Genomic DNA, 26103 nt, shown 5'->3' with positions numbered 1-26103 from the left:
TTCCAGCCATACTGCATTTCCCTACCTCCAAGTTGTTCCTCCTCAAGTCTGGAACACATTCCTTCCTTATCTAGAGACCTGCTGAAATCCTTCTCTTCAAAACCCAGATCAGGACTCACCAGCTCCCTGAAACCTTTCTGAATCCCCAAACAGAGAGACTCTATCTCATTCTGCCTTATTTTATGCTTGCTGGGGATGTATGTGTGAGGAATCTGTGGTGTCAAATTCAAATGGAGACCATTAAAACTGTACAAAAGGATCTCTGTGGGCCACATACTGACTTAGAATCAAAGATGAACATAATCTATGTTCTATTATATTTTAACTTATTTTGCCAAATATTTCTGAATTATATTTTAATCTGAGTCTGGCCACACTATGGGCCAGTATTTGACATCTCTGGGGTATCTCATTCCTCCCATTAAACTGGAACACCCTCTGAGGAAAGAGACTGCTGATTTTCATCTTTATATCCTCTATACCTGAGTTGGAGAACCTACATTTAGTAGCCCAATGGGAGCTCTTCCTCCCTCCTCTGTGGAGTAAGGGGAGTTGGGGAGGGGGGTATCACATGCGTCGTGAGGGTTGCTGTTTGGGCACTCGATCTCTAAAAGTTTCATCATCACTTCTCTATACCTAGGATAATGCCTTAATAATATTCAAGTGTTCAAAAATGTTTGCTGAATTAATATGTGATAAAATTATGTCAAATTTCAGACAGGGAATTCTTTGGTCTCAAACATTAAATACAAATGTCCATCCTTAAACTCTCAAGGGATAAAGTAAATCTGAGTAGTTCACAGAAATTCACTGCACCTAAAATAATATGACTAGATAAATATGAAAAGCACATCTCTGCTATATCTATGAAGACATGAAGGCTACTGGGGTGTGGTGGCCAAAGATCTGGGTCTGAAGTCTGAATGAGTCAAGTTCAATCCAACCTCAGACACTAGCTGAGTGACCCTGGGCAAAATCACCTAACTTGCTTGCCTCGGATTTATTGTCTATAAAATGGGCATTAATACCTATCTCCCAAAAGTAGTCTAAGGATCAAGTAATAACTGTAAAGCACTTAGCACATTGTCAGGCACATATTAAGTGCTATATAAATGTTACCTATTATTATCATTATTAATTACAATCTTTTTCTTTCCTCAACTGCCAGGGGTCCTAAATATTTTACAATTCATCTTAGTTGCCTTCTGATTTTATTGTCCCTTTGCTAAAACTGGTGCTCTCTTAATGTCTTTAGCTCTGAAGTAGAGGGACTTGGAAGGTTTTTTAATCACCTAAGTATGTAAAAACTCTATTTTTAAAAAGTACTAATAAAGTTCTATTGCAGGTCAAACACTCCCAGGGTACAGTTATAGTTTTATTCATTTTTCCCCCTAATATCAAAACCCCATATGGTTAGCATATGTCTTAGTATCAATCAGGAAACAAGGCCGACCAAAGAAAAGATTCAAGGATCAACTAAAGTCCAACTTAAAGTGGGCTGGCATCACACCCAAGCAACTAGAACTTGCTGCCTCTGTCAGAAGCAGCTGGCGAACCCACATTAACCGTGCCGCCGCCATCTTTGAAGATGAGCGATGTCGGCGTCTCGCCGCTGCGGGTGAACGCCGACACCAGGCCACAACCGCACCTCCCGTAACAACTGGCGTCCCAGGCCCCATGTGCCACAAACTGTGCCTCAGCCTTTGGACTCCAAAGCCACACGAGGGTACACCGTAGATGAAACTGCACAAAGACAATCGTCATTCTCGGTCACCGAGAGACTACCACTATACTATACTATAGTATTAATATTAAAACAAAACTTGCCAGTATCTACATTAAGAGAAGTAAGGAGAATCAAATAAAACATTGCTTATTGTCTGTTTTCAGCACTCCTGACAATGTATCTATCCCTACTCTCTACTTCAACCACTCCCTAATACACACCCAGATCTCTCTTAACAACAGAAACTGCTTCATCTTCAATATCTTGAAATTGAGCACAAGATCATAGACTTAAGAAGTGAGAGGGGCTTTAAAAGCCACTTAATCCCAATCTCCTTATTTTATAGACAAGGAAGAGATTAAGTGACTTGCCCAGGGTCATACAGCTATTCTTGACATCTAGCCTAGCATTCCATCCAATGGACCACCTAGCGGACTTGTCTGACCAAGACCTTCTTTCCTTCTCTTCCACTCCACTCCCATAGAAACTGTTCTGTTCAGTCATAATCACAACTTGTAATCCTTTCCACTATTCTTTTTCTCCTAATTAGTCCCTGTCTGGTTTTACTAAACTCCCTTCATAGGTTAATTTAACCTCAGATCACTTCTCAATGCTTCTCTTCGACCTTTTCATTCATTTCTAATGAAAGTCTTATCCCACTGTACAACAGCTGTTTTAAACCTTTTCCAGGTTTCTGAACTCTTTCTCCAAATTTTCAAATGCCTATTGGCCATCTTTACTTAAGGTCCTGCCAGAAATTCATATTCAATATGTCCGAAACCAAAATCATCATCATCTCCACCAAATAGTTATTCCTCTTAACTTCCTTTCTCCATTATCCAAACTTTAAAAATCACTTATTGTCAGTCCTTGTAAACCAAGCACCCTGTGTTCCTTAATCTATTAAATTAAAGCCCAAACTTCTCAGTCTAAGATGCAAGACCAATCACATGTGATTTCCTTTGTACAAATCCTAACAGTGCTCCTAAACTCTTCCTCATCCTTTGAAAGGGAATTATAATCCCACAGTTGGAGGGGACTTACCTAGTCATACCTTCCAACATCTCTGGTAAGAGGAACACTAAAGCTGAAATCAAGGCATCTAAGTTTGGCAGTCACTGTCACCTTGAACCAGATGTTCATCATTAAACATCTTGGGTCTCAGTTGCCTCACTTGTAAAATTTAAAGACTAGGTCAGATCAGGCTGGTAAATTACTGCCCTACTCCCTGTTTCTGTATGATCATTCAACTAAGAATGGTTTTTACATTTTAAAATACAATAAAACTTTATTTTGAAAGGTAAAAATCATTCTTAGCTCACAAGCCATATAAAAACCGGCTGTGGGCCAGATCTGGCCTGCCAGGCATGTAGTTTATCAACCCATGGGCTAGATGAGGAAAGGCCCTTTTTTAGCTCTAGCCCTTAGTATCTTCAGTAATGGGCAACTCATTACTTTACAAGGTAGCTCATCTCATTTCTACTTTTAGATAGCTCTAATTAAGACAAAGTTGTTGTAGGTTTATTTACCTAACATATCCACTGGTCCTAGTTCTGTCCTTTGGAGTTAACCAAACAGGTGAGTGAGACCTCTTCCACAAGAGAGCCCTTCAAATATGTGATGGATGATAACTATCATATAGCTCAACATCTCTGTCCTTTCCCAACTCAGTGCCTCTGTTCATATACCTCCATATGGAATATATTCCTATTTCCACTTCTACCTTTCAAAATATTAGCTATTCTTCCTACTTCTAGTAGAACCTCCTTCAAGAAATCTTTCCTCAGTAAAACGTGTAGAGTAACAGCAATATTGTGGAATTATTAGCAATACACTGATCCAGAGACAGAACTGTTGGAGTAGGAATGCAGAGGAAAGCATACGATTTTTCACTTGTTTATTTGGATATATGTTTTGGGGTTTTGATTTTATAAGATTATTCACTTACAAAAATGAGCAACATGAAAATATGTTTTGCATGATAGTATCTGTATAACCCAGATAATAAAATAAAATAAAAACTATTTGCATTAAAAAAAAGATCTTTCCTGTCCTTGCTCTTTCCCACCCTCACCCAGAAGTGATTTCTCTGTCCTTTGAATTTCCACTACATGTTGTTTTAACCTCTGATGGCAGTTCTTAAATAGCCCTTTGTCCTTTAAATATCTATGTGACAGTAATAAATTACATGAACCCATCTGATCTTTACCAAATTACCCTCAAAAAACTATGATATGATGCCTCAGAAAAAATTCTGAAGTAGCTTAACACAAAAAGACATGGTGAATTAATTTTTCAGCCCCAAACAACTTATAAGGTTGGCATGAGAAATCTAGTACACCAGATGGAGGTTAAGCACAAAGCAATGCACCAGACAGGCCCCACAACAGCAACAAGCCATAGGCACAGCTGAAGCAGTAGCTCTCACCCACAGAAAGGCTATGGGAGGTGGGGGTGAGGTCAAACAACTATTAGAAAGATATTACAAGGGTCCTTTTGCTGGTTCTAGGTGCAAGACTCTTGCTGTACTGCCCATAGGCAGATCCAAGCAGTAGTCCTGGGGCACACTCTCAGGGGGAGGAGAAACACTAGCACACACTGGTCTTGTGACCACAGTGCAGAAAGCTAACCCTAATCACAGTTCCAAGGTACAAAGAATGCTTGTGGTTACCCCCTGAGCAGAGCACAAACCTAAAGAGTATTAACATATTTCTTCTTAATAAATCATACCACCTTGGAAGAACTGAAAGCAGATAGATTCCCAGAGCCAGCTCTGAAGGCAGCTACACAAAGAACCTGAAACTTGGAGCAGTGTTTCCCTTCAGTTCAGTAATAGATACCAATTTTAAGTTGTTGTTATTTTTTAGTTAAAAGAAAAAGGGAAATGAACAAACAACATCAGAATGAATGAAACTCAACATAGAAAGTTATTTTGATAAGGAAAGACCAAAACACAAACTCAGAAAAAGACAACAAAACTAATCCTGCTATATCCAAATCTTCCAAGAAAAATATGAATTGCTTTCACTCAAAAAAAAAAAAGATTAATGGAGGAGCTCAAAAAAGGATTGATTTTAACGATCAAATAAGAGAGGCAGAAGAAAAACGGGAAAGAAATGAGAATGAGACAGGAAAATCATGAAAAGAAAGAGTTAATAGCATGGTAAAGGGGGCACCAAAAATCCAAAGAGAGAGAACACTTTAAAAATGCAGAACTGGTCAATTGGGAAAGGAGTTTAAAAAGCTTGTTCAATAAAGTCATGTCTTAAAAATTAGAAATGGGCAAATGATTCCATGAGAACATCAAGAAACAATCAAAGTTAAAAGAATGAAAGAATAGAAGAAAATGTGAGATAACTCTTTGGAAAAACAACTAATCTGGAAAATGAATGCAAGAGAGATAATCTAAGAACTATTGGATTACCTGAAAGCCATGATCAGAAAAAGAGCTTAGACATTATTTTTCAAGAAATCAAGGAAAATTGCCCTGATTTTCTACAACCAGAGGACAAAATAGAAATTTGAATGAATCCATTGATGACCTCCTGAAAGGGATCCCAAAAGGATAACTCCCAGGAATATTATAGCCAAATCCCAGAACTCTCAAGTCAAGGAGAAACTATTGCAAGCAGACAAAAGTATTATGGAGTTATAGTTAGGATAATGTAAGATTCAGCAGTTTCTACATAAAAGTATCATATGGCCTGGAATAGATACTGCAGAAGGCAAAACAGCTAAGACTTCATCCAAGAATCATTTACCAGGCAAAACTGGGCATAATCCTTCAGGAGAAAAAACTGGGTATTAAATGAAATAGAGGATTTTTCAACATTCCTGATAAAAAGACCAGAGCTGACTGGTAAATCTGGCCCTCAACTATAAAACCCAAAAGAAGCATACAAAGGTAAACAAGAAAGAGAAATCAAAAGATACTCAATAAGGCTAAACTGTATATATCACTACATGGAGAGATGATTCTTGTAACTCTAAAGAACTTATCATTATTAGGGCAGTTAGGAGTATATATAGATAAAGGGGAGCTTTTACAGTGATGGGGAAGATGGGAGAGGTGAGGAGGGACTATGTGAACCTTACTCTAATTTGAATTGGTTCAGTGAGGGTAGAACATACACAATCAACTGGGTAGAGAAATCTAGCTTACCCTACAGGATAGGAGGAGGAGAAAAGGATACAAAGAATGGGGTAGGGCTAATAGAAAAAAGGGCAAATTAGGGGAGGTGGAGTTCACAAACTAAATGGGGAGAAATATAGTGCAAAATTTTTTTTACAAGTCTCTCTAATAAAAGTCTCATTTCTCAAATACAAAGAAAAATGAGTTAAATATATAAGAATGCAAATCATTCCCCAATTGATAAATGGTTAAAGGACATGAACAGGAAGTTCTCGAAATAATTTAAGTTTTCTGTAGTCATGCAAAAAAGAATGAAAAAACAACTTTGAGGTACTACCCCACACCAATCAAATTGGTTATTATGACAGAAAAAAAATGGCAATTTAACAGAGACAGGGAAAATTGAGACATGAGCGCTCTGTTGGAGGTACTGTGAACGGATTCAATCATTTAGGAGATCAATTTGGACTTATGCCCAGAGCCATAAAACAGTACTTACCCTTTGACCAGCAAGGTTTATCCAAAAGAGATAAAAAACAAAAAGGATCTATATGTACAAAAATATCTTAAACAGCTCTTTTTGTGGGGGCAATGAATTAAAATTTATGGGGATATCCATCAATTGGGGAATGACTAAACAAGTTGTGGTGGTAATTGTGATAGAATCCTATTGTGCTGTAAGAAATGACAAGCAGGTTGCTTACAGAAAAACCTGGGAAGACTTACATGAACTGTTGCAAAGTGAAATAAGCAGCACCAAAAGAACATTACACATAGTAACAGGAATACTGTATAATTAACAACTGTGAATAAATTAGCTATTCTCAGCAATACAATGATCCAAAACTATCCCTAGGACTCAAGACAAAAAAAATTCATCTGTTCCCAGTGGGTGAAAAAAATTGAGTCTAAATCAAAACTAAAAAAAAAATTTTTTTACTTTCTTAGTTTTTTTTTTAATTCAAGTTTCCTTCCACAAAAGGATTAATATGGAAAAATGTTTTACATGATTGCACATATAAAATCTATGATATTGTTATAGCATCTTGTGGGGGGGAGTTTGGAAAGGGAAAGGAGAAAAAGAATTTGAGACTGTAAGAGTTAAAAAATAAGGTCCGACTAAATATGAGTGTGGTCACTAAAATTAATATATCTCCAGTCAAAATGACTTTTATTGTAGTTTATTTATAAAATAGAGGGAAAGAGTAAAAGTAGAAAAATGAGAAAGAGGCGGAGGCAGAAATCTAGCTTAATGAGCTAGACTATTTGCTCCTGCTTTACTCTGGCAGGGCTCCGGAAGCCCTAGCCAAAGGGCCTAGGGGTAAATTAAGCAAGGGCTCCAGCCATGAGGCCTCCTCCTCCAAGATGGGGGAGGGGGTCTCTCAGGACACTAGTCCCTCCAGGAGAGAGGAAAGGGGCCAGTCTTTTCACTCACCCATGTGGTAAAGGAAGATCCAAGAGCAGTCTGAAGTCCCTAGACAAAGCTCCTCCAAGGCCAAGTTTGAAGGAGAAAAGCGCCTCACAGGAATTTGCAATTACTTTTAAAGACCCTTCTTTGCATCACTTCCTGTGCCTTCCTTCCACTTTATGTGGACCAATTGTAGTTTCAGAATTTTCTTAGGACTGCCCAAGGGGCAGTGAGTCCTTTCTAAGCAGTCACCCAGTTTAGCACATGGGTCGTGGACCTCCCCTCACTTAAGGAAACGTGGGGGTGTATACACTTCTGGTTATTAAATCTGAAAGTGGGCAGGGGAAAGTTAATCTCATCTTCACAAGACTTGATATTCTTTGAAAAATGTTGGAAATTGTTTTTACATGTAATTAGGGGGAAAAAATTAAATTACATTAAAAAAAGATGTTAACTTGGAACTTAACATCCCAGGAGATCATTCAGTTAAAAAAAAAAACAACTATGTACATCTTGTGCTCCTTTGCATATAAACTCTTTGAGAGCAAAGATTTAGTACTTTGTACACAGTAGCCCTTTAATTAAGAATTACTTCTTGAATAAATGAAATAACAGGTGAATAAGCATGCTCCCCAGAGACAATAAAGCCTAAACTACAATTTCCTCCTATTGATATTCCATTATTACTTTTTATATTCATCTCCTGAGATATTTTGATATTATGATATAATTAACACGTATGTTACATTTCTATCTAAAAGAAACCAACTTTGTCTATCTACTCAAAGTTAAACAATGATAGTTAAATATAAAGAATTTCTACAACTCGATCAAATTTGGATATATGTTTGTCAAAATGATCTATAATAGAAGCAAGGAAAATATAGTCTGGATACATCTAGGGGGGAAAAAAAAGATCCAGATAGTAAATACTTTAATCAAAAAAGTAACTATAAACTCAGGAAAGGAAAATCAATCAGATTGCAAATCAACAGAAGAATAAGAGCACATGCCCTCTTATGGCAACAGATGGAGCAGGAGATGAGATTAATAAAGCAGATGTTTTCCTGCACATAATAAAAATGATTAACAGCACACTGTGAAGCCTTTCTCAGGTTTTGGTATGATTCTTTTGTACAAGAGCAGTTTTTTGTTTTTGTTTTTTTGGGGCTTATGAGTTATAAAGATATTTTTTATTTTATCAATTACATGTAATAACAAATTTCCACACAAGTTTTCAAAAATTATATGATACAAATTGTCTCCTTCCTTCTCCCTTTCCAGAGCTGACAAGAAATTCAATCTGTTCTACATGTATTATCATGAAAAATATATTTCCATATTGTTCATTTTTGTAATAGAATAATAATATAAAATCAAAACCCAAATAAACTAAAGTGAAAAATTGTATTCTTTGATCTACATTCCAATTCCAACAGATCTTTCTCTGGAGTTGGATGGCATTCTTTGTCATAAGTCCCTTGGAATTGTCCTGGATCCTTCTATTACTGAGAGTAGCTAAGTCTCCTACAATTGATCATCTTACAATATTGCTGTTAGAGTGTACAATATTGCTGTTAGAGTGTACAATATTCTCCTGATTTTGCTTATTTCATTCTGCAGCAGTTCATGGAGGTCTTTCCAGCTCTTTCTGAAATCATCCTATTCATCATTACTTACAGCACAAAAGTATTCTATCACCATCACATACCACAATTTGTTTAGGATGGACATCTCCTCAATTTCTAATTCTTTGCCACCACAAAAAGAGCAGCTATAAATATTTTGGTACAAAGTAGTTCCTTTCCCACAAGGGCAGTTTTTGAAATGGAATAAGAAACAACTATATGCTGCTCCAGGTTCTACATGCCCAGAGCTTGGAACTATGATATAACCCAGAAGTCTGCTCTCTCCATACTCCTAAAATATTCCTCCTTTTTTCTCTATTTGCCTCATCATAACCAAACCTTTAAAGTAGCTGGTTTCATCTAAAATTATTAGGAAAGGCATTGATCAGACTAATTCTCATAAAAGATAACTGATCAGCTCAATGTAGAGGTTTCTTACCTTTTTATGTTTCATGGACCCCCTTTTCACATTTTAGTGACAGTTACAGACCCCTTGTCAGAATGTTTTAAAAGCATAAAATAAAATATATAGAATTATAAAGGAAACATACTGAGAAACATTTGTGTGTGTATGTATGTATGTGTGTGTGTGTGTGTGTGTGTATATATATATATACACACACACACATATATATATATACATATATATATATAAATTTTTTTTAAATAAGTTCATGGACCCAAGGTTAAGGACTTCTGACTTAATATGTTAACCAAACTAGGGGTTTTCCTCTTGTTAAAAAAATCAATAGGATAAGCTAAAAGAATAAAATCTCTCTTTCCCTTCTAACCCAGAACTTCTACCAAGCAACATGGTGAGTTAGAGTCAGGCCTTTTGCAAATGAGGATGGACCAGGGATAAGCAAACCTTTTAGAGACCAAGTGCCCAAACTGCAACCCTCATGCTGCATGCAACCCCCCCCCCCCCTACTCCAGACAGGGAAGGGAGGAAGTTCTTCCATTAGGCTGTTGCAAGGTGATGTAAGAAATGTTCTCAGGTGCACGTGGAGAGGGGAAGGGAGCAGTCCACCCCCCCTCCCCACCACCCCCAGCACATATGCCATAAGTTCAGTAACACATAAAAAGATTCAAATTACTCAAATAAACTAAATCTCAGTAGAAATGACTAAACATTCAACAGGCATTTTATACATGTCTCTTATTGAATAAATATCTATTTAACATGTTTTCACATACAAATGAAATTAACTTTAATTTTGACAGATGAAAGAAGCATTAATTTAAATTTAACACCCAATTAAATTACATCTACTAATGCGTGTCAAAACCCCTAGCAATCTAGAAAGGTAGGTTTCTTTTGAGGTGGGTAATTATTACATGTATAAATTGTTGCCCATCACTACAATCCTACTCCAGCTTGTGCTAAAGAAAGCACTAAGTCCAAGAAGGCTCTCCACCAGGTTACCAAAGTACAGGCTTTGAGAATAGGCCTAATGAAGGATTGGCTGAGTTATAATAAACTCATCACTGAAACATTGGCTACCAAGTATTAGGTTTTTACCACAACTCATGAAGTCTTTCTACTAAGGCACAGAGGGGTTTAGATCTGTCTCAGCAATGGGAGGGCTGAAACAGAGAAATCACAGACCCTGTAGATAATTTACATAAACACCTTCCTGGTAATAAAAGCATCTATTTATACATGCTTAGTTTCCAAACTTTTTTACATAGATAAATAGTATACAGATTAGCATAAGAATTCTTTGATGTAAGGAATGTCATTGGGGAAACTAAAGCTCACCAAAATAACAAGATTTGAACCCAGATCCTGACTCCAAAAATCAATGTTCTTCTCAATCAACAAGCTTAGTAACTATAAAGAGCCACGGCTTTGCACTAAGTGCTAGGGATACAAGTACAAAAGTAAGTTAACCCCTTCCTATTGGGAACTTACATTTCATTTTACTAAAGGAATATAACATGTTTACAGATAAACAGACCACAGACATATACAAAGTAACATGACAGCTGTGAGCAGGAGAGTCATACAACAAGGGCAATCAGGAAAGGCCTCTTAGGAGGAGGCAGTGGATCCAAGTCTAGAAGGGGACTGACAGGTTCCAAGAAAGAACAGTAAAGAAGAAAAGCAAGAGGTCTGGGAAGATGGGTAGACTTTGTGAAAACATAGAGTTTGAAAATGGAATGGCATCTATCAAGAACATCAGGCACACCAGTGTGGGTTAGAGAATCAATCTTTAGGAAGAGAAGCAAGAGCCAAACAGGAATGTGGAGTCTATCCCAAAAACAAATGTAGAATCACTGAAGCCTCCAGAATAAAAAAAAGACACGGTCAACTTATAATTTTGGAATATCTCAGGAAAAGCACTAGTGTAGCAGAAAGAGTGCCAGACTTTAAGACAAGAAAGACCTGGATTCATAACCATCTGTCTCTTCTACTTAAAGGCTAAGTGAATATGGAAAGTTACTTAATCTCTAGTCTTTGTTTCCTCTTCTGCAAAATGGGGCATTTATTACCTCAGAGTTGTGAGGAAAAATTGAGATGTTTAAATGTTTGCAGACTTTAAAATCTAGAAAACTGACAGTTATTATCATACCCACTATATGACATCACACACAATGAATGAAAAGAGTGCTGGACTTAGAGTGAGTCTGGATTCAAATTCTTGTTTCTACCAGTCACTCTCTTTGGAGTCTTGGATAAATTCCCTAAACAGCCTCAGAGATGTCATCTATAAAACAAAGAAATTGGCCCAAGAGAATGATGTCGAGCTCAAACAGAAACAGATCTCTACAGGGCACATGCTGACTTAAAAAACCACAAATTAACATTATCTATGTTGGAAAATATTTGTATTTATTTTACTCAACCTTTACTCAACAGTTGAATCTGGCTCATGCCAAAACCTGAGTGACACTGGAAGAACTTTGAGGTCATAGGCTCTAAATCAGCCTTGACAAAGACATGACACACATACAGAGCTGGCACACAGGGATCTTCTCTGTTCCCCCTCTTCCCAGCATCCAAGGGCATTTTTTGCATGCCCCACTCCTCTGTCCAGCTGCCCAAAGCAAGCATTCTCCCTCAACTTTCAACTTTCTCCAGTAATAGAAGGCTCACAGACAGTCTGAATTTGTCCACTGGGCACTCGAACTCAAAAAGGGTTCACCAATAAGGCTCTAAATGTATGATCCTATGAGTTTTGAAAAATTCATCTCTCTAAAAACCATCTAGTCCTTCCAAGTCTCCCTCATCTCTTAAACCTCATCTTGACTCCCAATCTCTTGTTGATCTACTAGTTTATCATACTTGTTTTCAATTCATTCTCCTCATCTCATCAGTCAATTCCACAATGCTCATCAAAATGTTAGTAATTAATCTTTTCCAGACCAGGGAAACTCAAAGTTGGCTAAGGATGGGGCTATGAACAAAAGCATGGATGGACTACTATTTATGTCAGTAGTGGGAATGTTGAAGCTGATGAAATCACAGATCATTTAAGTGTTAAGAAGATACATTTTCATATTCAGTGTTGAATGTGAGCAGAATCAATTCAATAAAGAGAGAACCACCTTTCATTTCCTATACTATATTCTTTTTTTTCCTATACTTAAAAAAAAAATCCCTTAGCTTCCATCTTGGCATCAATACTGTATACTGGTTCTAAGGCAAAAGAGCAGTAAGGGCTAGGCAATGGGGATTAAGTGACTTGCCCAGGGTCACACAGCTAGAAGTGTCTGCATCCAGATTTGAACCCAGGACCTCCCATCTCTGGGCCTGACTCTCAATCCATTGAGCCACCCAGCTGCCCCCTTTATCAACCAAAGTATGACAAGAACACAAATTATGTTGATCAAAGATTAATTTTAAAGCTATCAATTTGTCGGATATGAAGTTGAAACTGAAAAGAGACAAGCTATAAGATAGGCATTGCATTTAATATTATAAGACAAATTTAAGCTAGATAAAGGCAGATATTGTACAGGAAACAATGGCTTTAAGATTCGTGATGGAAGCAAGAACCAGGAGAAATGATGTGGAAAAAATTCAACTGGTTTTTAAGTTCAAAAATGTTTTCATTCTACTACTATTGGTAAAATTTTACAAAAAAAATAAATATTTAAGATATATTAAAGTTCAACAACATCAAAGATACCATCATGGTTCAGGCACTATTATATCTTCTCATTAAATAATAAGACAATATATGTAATGCTTGGGGAATTTTTTCAAACAGTTCAAGATGTATTAAATGCTTACAATGTAGGTAAATACTGCATTAGGATCCAGTTGCCACAATTAAGTCACGTATCCTGGACTTTCTACTTCATTTTCTTGTCAATATTCTCACTACCCAGTCATAATGTATAGTGTTAGCTATTTCAAAGCATATGTTGATTATAACATAAGCATACAGCACAGAATCCAAGTTGGAAAGGACCTCAAAGTTCATCTATTTCATACTTAAACAAAAATCCCCTCAATAATATCTTTGGGTGGTAGTCGCCTCCTTTAAGATCCACCTCCCTCACTATCTTGAGAACCCAAGGCAGCACCCTTTTCCACTTTAGGGTAGCTTTTATTATTAGGATCTTTACCCTTATATAAATATGAATTTGTCTCTTGGCAACTCCTACCCTAATTTCTCTTCCACATGAGACTCCTTCAAATACTTGAGATAGCTATCATCCACACAGTTTTTTCTTCTCCAGTCCTAACGTCACCTGTTCCTTTACTGTTCTTTATATAAAATGATCTGTCTCATTTTACATGATTTTTAAAAGATCACTTTAAATGGCTCAACAATTTTATCCATGAATTCATTCAATAACTATGGACGTAATTAATTTAGGCCTGGTAACTAAGTCAAAAGTACTTAGGTATTTGTTTTCTTCATCATTTCAGTTCTTTCAAATCCCATGGTCATTCTCTTTAGCAAAGAGAAGACAAAACACAATAAGATTAGATTACCTCTGCCTTCTCAACTCTCCCATCTCTCTTATTTTGTGCTCCTCTGCCTTTTTTTTATCTTCCTTCCTTTTCATGATAGAGGTACAGGGATTTTGTTGAAGTTGTCTTTAATTTTCCTCACCTGCATCAGCTTTTTCTGAGCTTTAACACTTCTGAAACTATTTTTACAGAGCTGTGTCAGGCCTCTCTGATCAGTTATCTACCTTTTGTACATCTGAAAGCAATTTTAATTAGTTTTTGTAGTAACCACCTGGTTCTTTAAAACCCTCCCCCTTTTCTTCCTCATCATAATTGCTTTCTCTGTTTCTTTTGAATTTCATTCTTAAGAGCTTCCCTTCCCTAATCGACTGACACCCCCCCCCCCTCTAGAATTTTAGTGCCTTGGAAATTTGGTTCCCTAAAACCTAGGTGCCTGCCATACTACACTTTCTTTACTTCTTCTTTATGACAAATTCTAACATTAAATGGCCACTTCCCTACAATAATCTCATTCCACACTTGCAACCAGTTTTTCTTTATTTGTAAGAAAAAACATAATAGCAGTTTCCATAGTGATTTTTTCACTTTCTGAAGAATGAAATTGTCATTTAGATAAGATACTGTTAGTTCACTGATTTTGGGCAAAGAGAGCTCTAGCAAAGAACTAGGTGACTATGAAATTGCCCATGACTACTACATCATGTCCTAATACTAAGTTTGTGATCTGTTTTCCAAACTCATCAATTTCCTTTCTGTCCAGATCACAGTAATCTGTGACCATACCATTTGTTTCTCACTCAAATATTCCCTCCCTACCATGCTTTTTCTCTCTCAGGGTTCTTGAATTTCCTGGCATAAGTTTATCTTCTTAATATGTAATTCTTATACCATTGTTACTTTGTAGTCACCAAACAATGTGACTCCAATCAGTTTAGCAAACATAATGACTCGCTAGATACCATAACACCATTTATCTATTAAATATTTTAAATAACAGCCACTCATTCTAGTTGATTCTAATTGTATTATCTGGCATTTCGTAAAATTCTAATTTTTAATTAACTTGATTGTAAACTCATGTGGGCAGGAAAAGTACCCTGATGATATCTAGATTTGAGATTCTTCAAATATAATTACCTAAAATGCAAGTTATCACTAGATTAGCTATTTTTGTAGACTTTAAGAGAACAAATCTACTATCATTAAATGTTTAACAAGTGACTACAGGATTCATGGCTAGAAGGTGCTTTAGAGATCATTTAGTCCATAGATTAAAAAAAAATAGTTAAGAGACTTGCCTACTGGTTGATCACAAGTAGTAAATAACAGAACAACAATTTTAAGCCAGGCTTCCTAACTCCAAATTCAATGCTCTTTTGCATTTTTTTTTTTTGCAATCTCAGGTTGCATCTCTATCTAAACTCAAATAAAATACTAACAGTTCTAAAACTGCTAAGAATCCCCAACTGCATTTTATTAAGTGAAACAGGTTTAAATGAACTCAAAAGTTTGCCCCTTCGGGAAGGAAATGCTGAAGTTACCTATTCAAAAGGCATGTTAATGACATTTGCTTAAAGTTCTTCATTAAATGTTCTTGTCTTTACTCTGTAAGTCTGAAAAGTGAAATCCAGCTAATTAACTTTTTAAGGAGGGAAATACCAATGATCACTAAAAAAGCAATGGTCACAGTTCAATTAAAACCTGACATTGATGGGGCTCAAGTTCCTGTTCCTACATGTTTATTTCAACTGACAAATTAGGCTACATATCAAATTCAGATGTGTATGAATCAGAGTGCCTTTAAGTTATTTCAACAGAACAAGGGAAAGGAAGCTGGATGAGATTCTAAGCTAGACTCTGTCAATTACATCTGGAGTAGAAAGCCCTTGCTCAATTTAAGAGTCATGCTGGCCTAAGTATGACATACTTACAATTAATTACCTGGCTGCTAGTCTTCCATTTAAAAATAAATAAGGTAGCCTGAGCTTCTTTGTGACAAGGTCCCTCTTTCCCCAGCTTCATAAAACTGCTCTCATTCTACCTCTTTCATCCTTCTCTTTCTCCCTCCTCCTATTTATTTTCTCCATTTAAACTCTGGCTAATATACTTTTAAACTGGCCAGCATACGTACCCTACATACATCTTTGCCTCTCTCTTTCCTTCCATGTTAGATTTAACATTGAAAAACTCAGTTAATTAGAAAAAGGTAAGATATAACTATTGAATACAATTATGTACGAGTTTGTACAAATTTAAAAATACAATTAAAAAAATAAATTAATAAGTCAATTTTAAAAAAATTAATCTTTTTAAGTTATTCATGATTAGATTATGTAGGCTTTTTTAAGTAGAAGGTGGATTTATATATAAAAGTAAAATGTCAGGCAGACATGGTTGGGGGAAAATAAAATAACTTCCAAAATGAACACTGAAAAACAGATTTATAAAAAAATGTCATTTTGGCCTCTGTTGACAATTCTATAAAGTTGTATAATAGCTTCTTAAATTTTCTAGCATAAAGCAAATGTCAGAAAAAGTTACTGTAAGGAAAATAAAAGTATGGCATACACTTTTAATTTAATCAAATGAAAATTAACTAACATACAGGACCGCCATAAATTATTTCTAAATACCACTCATGAAAAATATCATTCCAGTTATTCTTGCTATCTGAAATGCATTACTGAATATACTGCCTTTTTGCAAATGAACTGGTATGGGAAATAATTAAATTATTAATCATAACCTAGCAGAGGTGAAATTGCTTCACATTAATTTATCACACACAGTTACCTTAAACCATTAAAAAATTAAAAAGGTTTTAATAGTCAACTTTACATTTCAGTAAAAAAAAAAACAAGAAGAAAATGCTCTTAGGCATTAGTTTCTTGCATACAAAAGAATATTTTCACAAATTCAAGTTTTTACCTGGTATGTTTTTATTGCAAAGAACAAATTTATTTTATATTCTATCAGCTTTTATGCATAATTTTTCTTTTCTGAATGGAGAAAGAGAAGTCACAGGGTTCCTAACAATGAAAGTCAGTCATACTTTTGTTACACTTAATGTCTATTATTAACAATTATGCATAATATATAATTATATAATTATGAAAAGATCACATTTAAAATTTTACCTGAAAGCTCCATAAAGTGGTCTGTACCAACAGACAAATGAACAAGGAGTAAAAAGCATGAACCAGAGGATACTCAATCCAAAATCAACCCCTCGTCCAGGCTCAACACAAAACCAAGCCAAGCATCCAAAGATATTTAGGAACAGTGTTACGGCATGGACTGTGAAATCAAAAAAATACAGAAAAATAATTTAACTCAACATATCTGAATTCATTCCATAAACAACATAAATTTCTAAAAACTACCTCCTAATACTATATATATACTTTAAAATGAATTCCTATACTACTATTTCTAAATGTTCAGTAAATTTCAATAGATGTCTCATATCATCCATGTGGACATTCCTTCCAGGGGTACAGACTGCCAGCCCTCTCCATCTTCTCCTGTGTGACCTTAGCCTGAGATTTCCAGCCATTCTCTCTGGAGAATATACTCCAAGTGTTGGAGGCATTCCTCTGGTTCTTTTAAAATAATGGATCCTTTTCGAGCAATTAGACTGTCTATCTGATATATTCTTCATGTTCTCTACATGACCTGTACACCTCTAGTAGAGCCTAAACTCCTTTATGACAGGTGCTATTAGGGCTTTGCACTAAAAATACAATTAATAAATGTTTGGGGAATTGAATTTTCCAGTCATACAGATTTTATGAAATCTTTGACACTTCTCCAAAAAGACTTGTATTATAAGTTGCACTTTCCATTGTCCTGCAAACCACCTGAAATTTTTGCTCTTGTGAAATTATGGTCTTTGAAACTGTGAAAATTCTAGTGTTCAAGTGTTCCTAAAATATTTACTTTTCATAAATAATTTTAATATCCAGGAAGGATAGCAAAGCATCACAATATTCAGCATGAATTCCATTGCCCCTATCATGGTCGTAAATGGTCTGTTCAAGCTTGGCCAGCCCTATATCTTATAATATGTTCCCTAAAAGAACCTTTCTTTTCTCTTTAGGCCTTTAATGCTAAGGTTGGCAAAAGTACCCTGCTAAATAATTTTTAGTTCTTGCCAATGGTGATAGGGCAAGAGGAGGGATATTCCTAGATACAAAATTTGTCTAATGTAATCTGCCAAAAGGGTCTGCAGAAATTTTTCTCCCCCAAAACTGTGAAGGAAAGCAGCACAATCTAGTAGAAAACATGAGTCCAGGAGTCCTGATAAAGGCACGGGACTTTATACTACTATTAATTTTTAATACTTTATGATCTCAATCATGTCATTTCAGCACTGTGGGCCTCAGTTTACCCATTTGCAAAACATGGTGGCTAAATTAGATGAATCCTCTTAAGAAGAGTGCATCAAACTCTCTTTGCCTGTCAATCAGCGAATTTTAAGTAAATCAATCAAAAACTTAAGTACTCTTACTTAGTTGCTGATTGATAGACAAAGAGTTTGTTTCCCTCTTCACACTCTCTTTAAGTCCCTCCTAGGTTTCGAATTCTATCAAGCCCCCTCTGAAACTTTCTTATGCGAATATTTGTCTGTTATTTTAAAAAATGCACTGGCTAGGACCCAGAATTCCAACTATAATAAATTATTACTTTTCAAATTTTAGTTAGCAAAATCATCATAATGAAATGATAGAATAAGATATTTACCAAATGAAATTATCTATTAATTCCCAGCCAAAAGAAGATATATAATAAAGTTTTAGTTGAAGAGAAAGCACTATAAGGAAACCTGAAATTTCTTCAAGTTAAAGTTAAATGAGGACTGAAAGTCACTGGAAAAGAGGATGACAGAGTTGGAAGGGTCCTTAGAAGTCATTTAATTAACCTTCTACTATTATAGAAAAGGAAACCAAGGCCTAAAAAATTAAGTGATTCACCCCTGATCCCATAGACACAAATCTGAGGCAAGATTTGAACCAAGGTATTCTTGACTATGGGGGTCTAATGCTCTTTTCAATACATTACATTGCCTTCGCCAAAGGATCAAAATACTCTTGCATTAAAATTTAAAGGTCATTTTTGACCCTTAAACTGTACATTTAAAAAATTTTGATAGAAAAATATTTTTGGACCAAACCCATGATTCTACTGGTGTGTGGAAATTCCCTTAACCAATTCAAATCATCCAACTATTCAGCAATATAAGTGTCTTAGAGCACTGTCGGCAGCACTGAAAAATTAAATTACTTGCCCTATGACAAAAAACCAAAGTGCATCAGTGTGACACTTGAATCCAGGTCTTTCTAAAATATGTGAATCCACTACATTGTGCTACCTCTCGCAGTTGTGAATATTAAATACTTTGTATACTATGTATATATATACATATATATACTAAAGATAAAAACAAAGTTATAATATACTTTTTATTTTCTAAACACAAAACAGAAAGCAAAATATAAATAAATGGAAAACCTGAACTACAAATCTAGAAAACCTGAGCTCCAGGCTAGACTCTGTGATGCTAAGCAGAGGTGTGACCATGGTCAGGTTAAGGGCATCACTTTGGACTGTATTTAGCTTTTATAAAATGAAAGCACTGAACTAACTTCTAAGTTTTCTTCCCGTTCTATAATTTCATGATTCTAACATATACATAAAAACTATATCTAGTGTCTTAAAAACTGAAAATTTCAAGAAAGCTGGGTTATACTATCAAAGACGTTTACAAAGTAGTCCAAGATTCACAAAAAAACATTATACAAATTACCTCTCTTCATGAAAACTTTGAGACAGGCACTACAGTGATTATTATTATCTCATGTTGGAGATGAGTGAAATGAAGCCAGGAGTTATTAAATGATCAGCCTATGCTCACAAACTGGTTAAGTACTTAAAAAGGATTGCAACACAGGTCTCTCCTGATTCCATGTCCATGTCACCTCCCATTAGAAAATTAAAATTTTTTTGCTGGAACAGAAAATAGTATAGCATAAGACCTATGTACATGATTCAACCAGCTCTTACTGCTAGAACATCATTTAGCAAATTACTCCAAAGTATTAAGTGTTTATTATTTTTTAGAATGAGATTCTTACACTCCAGGAAAAAAAATCTATCCATAATTGAATTCTTTAACCCCATCCCTGCCCCCCTTGATTCAGTTTATAATTTAAAATTTTGTGGTCAGTTGTCTTGAGGGCATATTGTGAGATAGTTCTTTTACAGTCTAATCCCAACACATCTATAGGGTTATTTTTTTTTAATATGATCAAATTCCTTCCTTTCACAGAAGTGCCATAAGCTATAACAGTGTGATTTTTAAAGTTAACAGAAGGTACTTTAAAAAATCATACATGGAGTAATTTCTTTGTTCAATGCAGAGATGTTGGGAAAATGATCCAGTAATTCCTATATGTCAGTATAGTCTCAGTAATATATTGGCATATCAAGGACATGGAATTTAGTCAGTTAGTGAGGATTCCGTCCATCAGTGAAGATCACAGGTCATCTATAATGCCTACAGTAGTCTGAGACTTAGAGGGGTTAAATAAATGACTTGCCCAAGGTCAAAAAACATACTATCCAAAGGTGAAACCTGAATCCAGATATTTCTCAGTTCAATTCAAACAATCAACTATGCCACACTTCTTACTGATAAATATAAAGACAAAACAACTTTATTTTGTACTTCACTTTCTCTTCTTCCACTCATGTTCTACAGTTATCTATCTTTTGCTCCCCCCAACCCCATCCAAAATAAATTATGGAAGCAGGATTGAATCAACTCAGTCATTGTTCCTAAAAGGGGTGTGTCAACCTACTTCCCAGAGGCAACACTCATCACCCACCTACCCCAATTGAAGACTAAACTGTTTCTCCTAGGCCACCACTTCCCTTTAGAGCATTCTGTTCCCCCTTAGAAAAAAAAGCTCCCAGAGGGCAGGATTTGATTTTGCTTTTGTATTTGTATCTCCAGAGTTTGGTGTATATGAAGAGCTTAATAAATGCTTTTTCATTCACCAATATATTCATCTCCCTAGGAGACAATGTGTAACAGTGAAAAAAGATGAAATATTAAAGCAAATGATTCTCTTTACCACAAAGCCCTAGATCTGGGACACAATTTTTCCCTAAGTAAGAACCAGAAGTGAATCTTTGTTCTCCCTGAGTTCACAGTCAAGTTTATAGGTGTATTGAGAATGGGGCTGGGAAAGCTACTCAGTATATTCTCATCCATCTTAAGAAAAATACAAAGTTGTTCCATTTCTGTAGAAAAAAACCATCTGCTTCTTCACAGCCACTTTTTTTCTCTATATATCACATTAACTTTGTTATAAAATAACATGCTTCAGATGATGGCAAGAAATTCATGAAGGCAGAGAATGCAAAATATGTAAGGTAAATTTCTTCAACAGCGAAATTATACTTCTTTAATAAAATATGAGGGTGAGTGGACACATGTGAAGTCTTTAATTAAAATGAACAACAATGTTGAAGGTAAAAACTCAACATAGGAAATAGGGATGTCAATAAAACATCTACAATAGACACTTAGAATAATAATAGTCATGTCTTTGACATGATTGTCAGAAGATTGAAACTTTCTTCCTTTCACATCCATAATGGATTAATTTAAATAAAAAATGTGATTATTCTATCAAGCAGAAATTGTGGACTCACTTTGGGAGAGGGGGGATAAATTTTATATGCCAATAATACAACCTGTGAAGAAACAAATATGACCTTACAAAAAATAATATATGAACTTAAGTTCTGTTGTTCAATTAAAGGAAAAATATTAGACACTCCATCTAGTATACAAAGTACCATCTTCTCCCTATTGACTACTATTAGTGGTACTCAATGAGATCCTGGTTGATATCAAATATCAATCAGTATCAAGACTGAATAGAAGCAGGATAACTCGGTAGCAAAAATATAAAGCACAAGGCTTGGAATTAAGAGGACTTGGGTTCAAATTTGGCTTCAGACATTTCCTACCTGTGTGAACCTGGGCAAGTCACTTAACCCTTTGTTTTAGCCCTTACTCTTTTGCCTTGGAATTGTTACTGAGATAGAAAGTATGGGGTTTTTAATTTAAAAAAAAAATTTTTTAAGGCTGAAGAGTACCTAACTGAAAATTCTGTAGCATATAATACAATTTGGAGCTACAGTTAAAAAAAAAAAGAGTATGGTATATGAGCTTTATAATTCTTTCATTGAAGACCTTCACCAATGGTCTCATCCCTAGGTCCCTAAAAGTTATGCCAATTAAGCACAAACTTGGCAGATCCTACAAGGATGAAAAGACTTCACATATACATTCAGCAGCAAATATGTACCCTTAATCTAAGGTCCAATTAAGCTAAATTCAGAAAGATTCATCACCAAATAACAGATTCTTTTTTGGAGAAGGGAAGAGGAGAGTATAACAACTAATGAAGGAATTAGATTCAGAATCAGTGGAAGGATTAACATCCTAATAAAAGCATTGCTTCTTGAAATTTTGTATTATAATTATTTTGGGAAATGATCTGGGCAGCTCTGACAGAAACGGAAAGCTCTAATAAATGGCACTTCTCCTACTAATGACAATATATTTACTTTTCAAAAAAATTATTATTTTAGTATCTGATTAGAGTAAAAATTAGAAACTAGAAAATATGGTAAAAAATTCAGTTTATTCCACAGTAAAATATTCTGCTCTATTGTTGAAAGAAGTCAAGATACCTACATTTAACAGATACAAAAATAATTGCTTTCTTCTTCATAAAAAAACCAATATGCTATTTTAATGTTATTATTTTTTTTAAAACAATCACTGCAGAGAGAAAATGTTTTGAAAGTAGCAAGGACTGTTATAAAAAGATCACCTATCATATAATAGGGCAGTTCTATACACATTTTTCTTCAAAAGAATTCAAGTACTTCTCACTGTTCTTCCCCCTAAGGTAAAACAGATGCTTAAATAAAAATAGTTCTCCCTGGAGAGGACATTTGTTACCATTTGTATTTACAACTTTAAACTACATCAGTATGTCTTGGGTCTTGAAACTGCAATTTGGTCTTTTAAAAAGGAAAAATTTTAGTAATATTAACTTTATAACGAGTTTTTAAATAAAAATGTTAAATTTTGATGCCATAATAGAAAGTACATACAAATTATATGGTTGGCTCTATACTCACACATCCACAAGTAGTACATAATCTTTACTGTCTTCTGAAATTCTACAGGGATGTCTACAGAAAAATCCTGATAGAAACAAGGTCCCACTGGAAAATTCCCAGGAAGAGGTGGCCAATTATTTTTTCTGCCTGCAAATGAAAGAAAGAAATAATTTAAAAACTATACCACTTGCTATTCTTATTTAGTATATCTCATCAAAGAGATCCATTTGCCTCATTGAAAAGTCTTACCTTCCCTAGACTACAAAACATGTGATTTCATAAATGTTACTGCATTCATTAACATAAGATTAGAAACCTGCTATATCTGAGTGGAGCTCTCTTCCTCCTCCTCATCTCTTTCTCTTGGCTTCCTTTAAATCTCAAAATCCCATTTTATGACAAGAAACCGTTCTCATCTCCCTTTATTTTAGTGCTTTACCTAAGAGGTAATCTCTAATTTATCCTGTATATATATCTTGTTTGTACATAATTGCTTGCATATAATATTTACCATAAGAGAGCAAGTTCCTTGAAAAGAGGCTGTTTGCTCAAATATCCCTAAACTTAGCAAAGTACAAGTGATATAGTAGGTACCAAATGATGTTTGTTGACTAAGTATCTTCAGTACAACTGGTTTGGTGAAAAAAGCCCATTTACATTCATAGTTAGGATTTTTAATTGTGTTTCCCTCTATCCTGTTTGCTTAAATGTATCCTTCTCTTTTATGACTTTGTCCTTAGTCCTAAAAGATCTGTTTTGCTTTTAACACTGTCTCCCCTAACCTACCCATCCTCTTATCCTTCCTCCTCCTTTCTCTAAAACCCTTATCCTCCTTCTATTACCTTGTTGGGTAAAATTCATTTCTATATCCAACTCCAAGTCAATGCATGATTCCAGATGAGGGTGAGATTCAAGTGTTACATGTTCTCCCCTATCCTCACCTCCACTGTGTACTTCATTTATGTGAGATAATTTTCTTTATCCTTCTACTTTCTTTTCCCTTCTTCCAGTGCATCTCTCTCATCTTTCTAATCTTCTTTTGAGATCATCGCAAAATAACACAATCATACCCATTCCTTCCAATTTTACCTACCTTAGTCCCTTGTGATTTCTGTTTACCTCTTTATACTTCTCTTGAGGCTTGTATTTTAATGCAAAATTTTGTTTAGATATGGTCTTGTCATCAGAAGTGCCTGAAAGTCCTCTATTATATTCATACCCATGTTTTCCCCAGAAGAATTCTGTTCAGTTTTGCTGAGTGGAGTTATTCTTGGTTATAATCCTAGCTCCATAACCTTCTGGAATATCATATTCCAAGACCTCGTTTCACAAAAGCAGTAGATGCTAAATCATGTGTGATCCTGACTCTAACTTCTTTTTTTAATCTGTTTTTAAGAAATTTATTTTTAAAATATTTTCCCATGAAAAATATTCTAAATTTTAAAAAGGGGGGAAAGAGAGAGAGGAGAAATTGAAGGGTGGAAGGTTTTGGGTTATTCACATTCATTCTATCAGATGTTAAGGTAAAGAAAAATAATGACCTAGAAAATATTCAACAAACTCTAAAACTATTACTCTGTGTAAAATTTTAATTAATATCCAATAACTCCAAGTATTATATTTTATAATTTTTATTAATAATCATTTAAAGTAGAAGGAAAAAGAAATGGAAGTTAAAAGCCTAATTTTCTAACTAAGTCCACATGAGTAAACTTTCCTGCCAAGCTCTCTCTGCAGCCTCCACAGCTACCTTCTGGGATGAAGAGAGAGAGAGATGGGCAGAGTTACAGCAAAATATATTCTCCCTACATACACATGCATGCATGTTCACATTCAGTGTGAGCACACAAATGGGATGCTAGGAAAGAGAATCTTGGGGAGCAAATTCTAATTACACATCTGTAAACAATATTCTTTTATTATGAACCCTACGATTATTAGAATACCCTGGAATGACTGTATTTAAATATAAAAAAGTCATTTGGCCTCTTTTGTTGCATATATAGTAAAAAAAACCATTAAATTTCTCCCCCCCAAAATATTTTTCCATGGTTACATGATTCATGTTCTCTCCCTCCCCACTCCTGGAGCTGACAAGCAATTCCACTGGATTATACATGTATAATTCAAAACCTATTTCTATATTATTCATTTTTATAATCAAGCAATCTTTTAAAACGAAAACCCCAAATCATATACCCATATAAACAAGTGATAAATGATGTTTTTCTTCTGGATTTCTACTCCCACAGTTCTTTCTCTACTTATGGATAGTATTCTTTCTCATAAGTCCCTCAGAATTGTCCTGGATACTGTATTGCTTTTAGTAGCAAAGTCAATCTGATTGTCCCACAATGTTTCAGTTAATGTGTACAGTGTTCTTCAGGTTCTGCTCATTTCACTCTGCATCAGTTCATGGAGGCCTTTCCAGTTCTTACAGAAATCAAGTAGTTCATCATTTCTTACAGAACAGTAGTGTTCCATCACCAGCATGTACCACAATTTGTTCAGCTATTCTCTAATTGAGGGGCACTCCCTCATTTTCCCATTTTTTGCCACCACAAAAAGCACAGCTATAAATATTTTTGAACAAATAGAACCTTTCCCGTTTATTTATTCATCTCTTTGGGACACAAACCTCGTAGTGGTATGGCTGGATCAAAGGACATGGAGTCTTTAAAGCCCTTTGGGAATAACTCCAAATTGCATTCCAGAATGGTTGGATCAATTCACAACTCCACCACCAATGCATTAGTCTGATTCTGAGTTCTTAGTATTGCTGTTTGCAATATTTCCATCTTGACCTGGGAGTTCTGGATTTCATCTACATTATTCCTGAGTTTTCATTTTGAAGTATCATTCAGGAAATAGTTGGTATATTCTTTGAATGTCTGGTTTTCCCTCTGGTTTTGGATAGCTTTAAAATTTCTTAAAATTTCTTTTTTGTTCATTGGTTTTATGATTAAATTAAGCTACTTGATCAATTTTCTAGGTCAGTTTTCTTTCCTCTATGTTATTTCACATTTTCTTCTATTTTTTTCAGTTTTTGAAAACAGCAGCTTCCTTTTGACC

The 26103-nt window shown here is 35.2% G+C and overlaps 1 protein-coding gene across 3 annotated transcripts in view; it reads right to left on the bottom strand.

Annotated features, from left to right (window-relative positions):
* Positions 1 to 26103, bottom strand: part of SCAMP1 (secretory carrier membrane protein 1) — a 150462-nt gene that overhangs the window by 22384 nt on the left and 101975 nt on the right. For all 3 annotated transcript variants that reach the window (XM_007486437.3, XM_007486438.3, XM_007486439.3), the window contains 2 exons: positions 23050 to 23178; positions 16962 to 17121 (listed from right to left, as the gene is read on the bottom strand). In XM_007486437.3, the coding sequence (XP_007486499.1) occupies positions 16962 to 17121; positions 23050 to 23178 (289 nt within the window). The remainder of the gene's footprint in view (positions 1 to 16961; positions 17122 to 23049; positions 23179 to 26103) is intronic.

This window comes from Monodelphis domestica, chromosome 3 (assembly GCF_027887165.1).
Source record: "Monodelphis domestica isolate mMonDom1 chromosome 3, mMonDom1.pri, whole genome shotgun sequence".
Classification (NCBI taxonomy): Eukaryota; Metazoa; Chordata; class Mammalia; order Didelphimorphia; family Didelphidae; genus Monodelphis; species Monodelphis domestica.
Note: the sequence above shows the minus strand (reverse complement) of the source record. Positions and strands in the feature narration are given on the sequence as shown.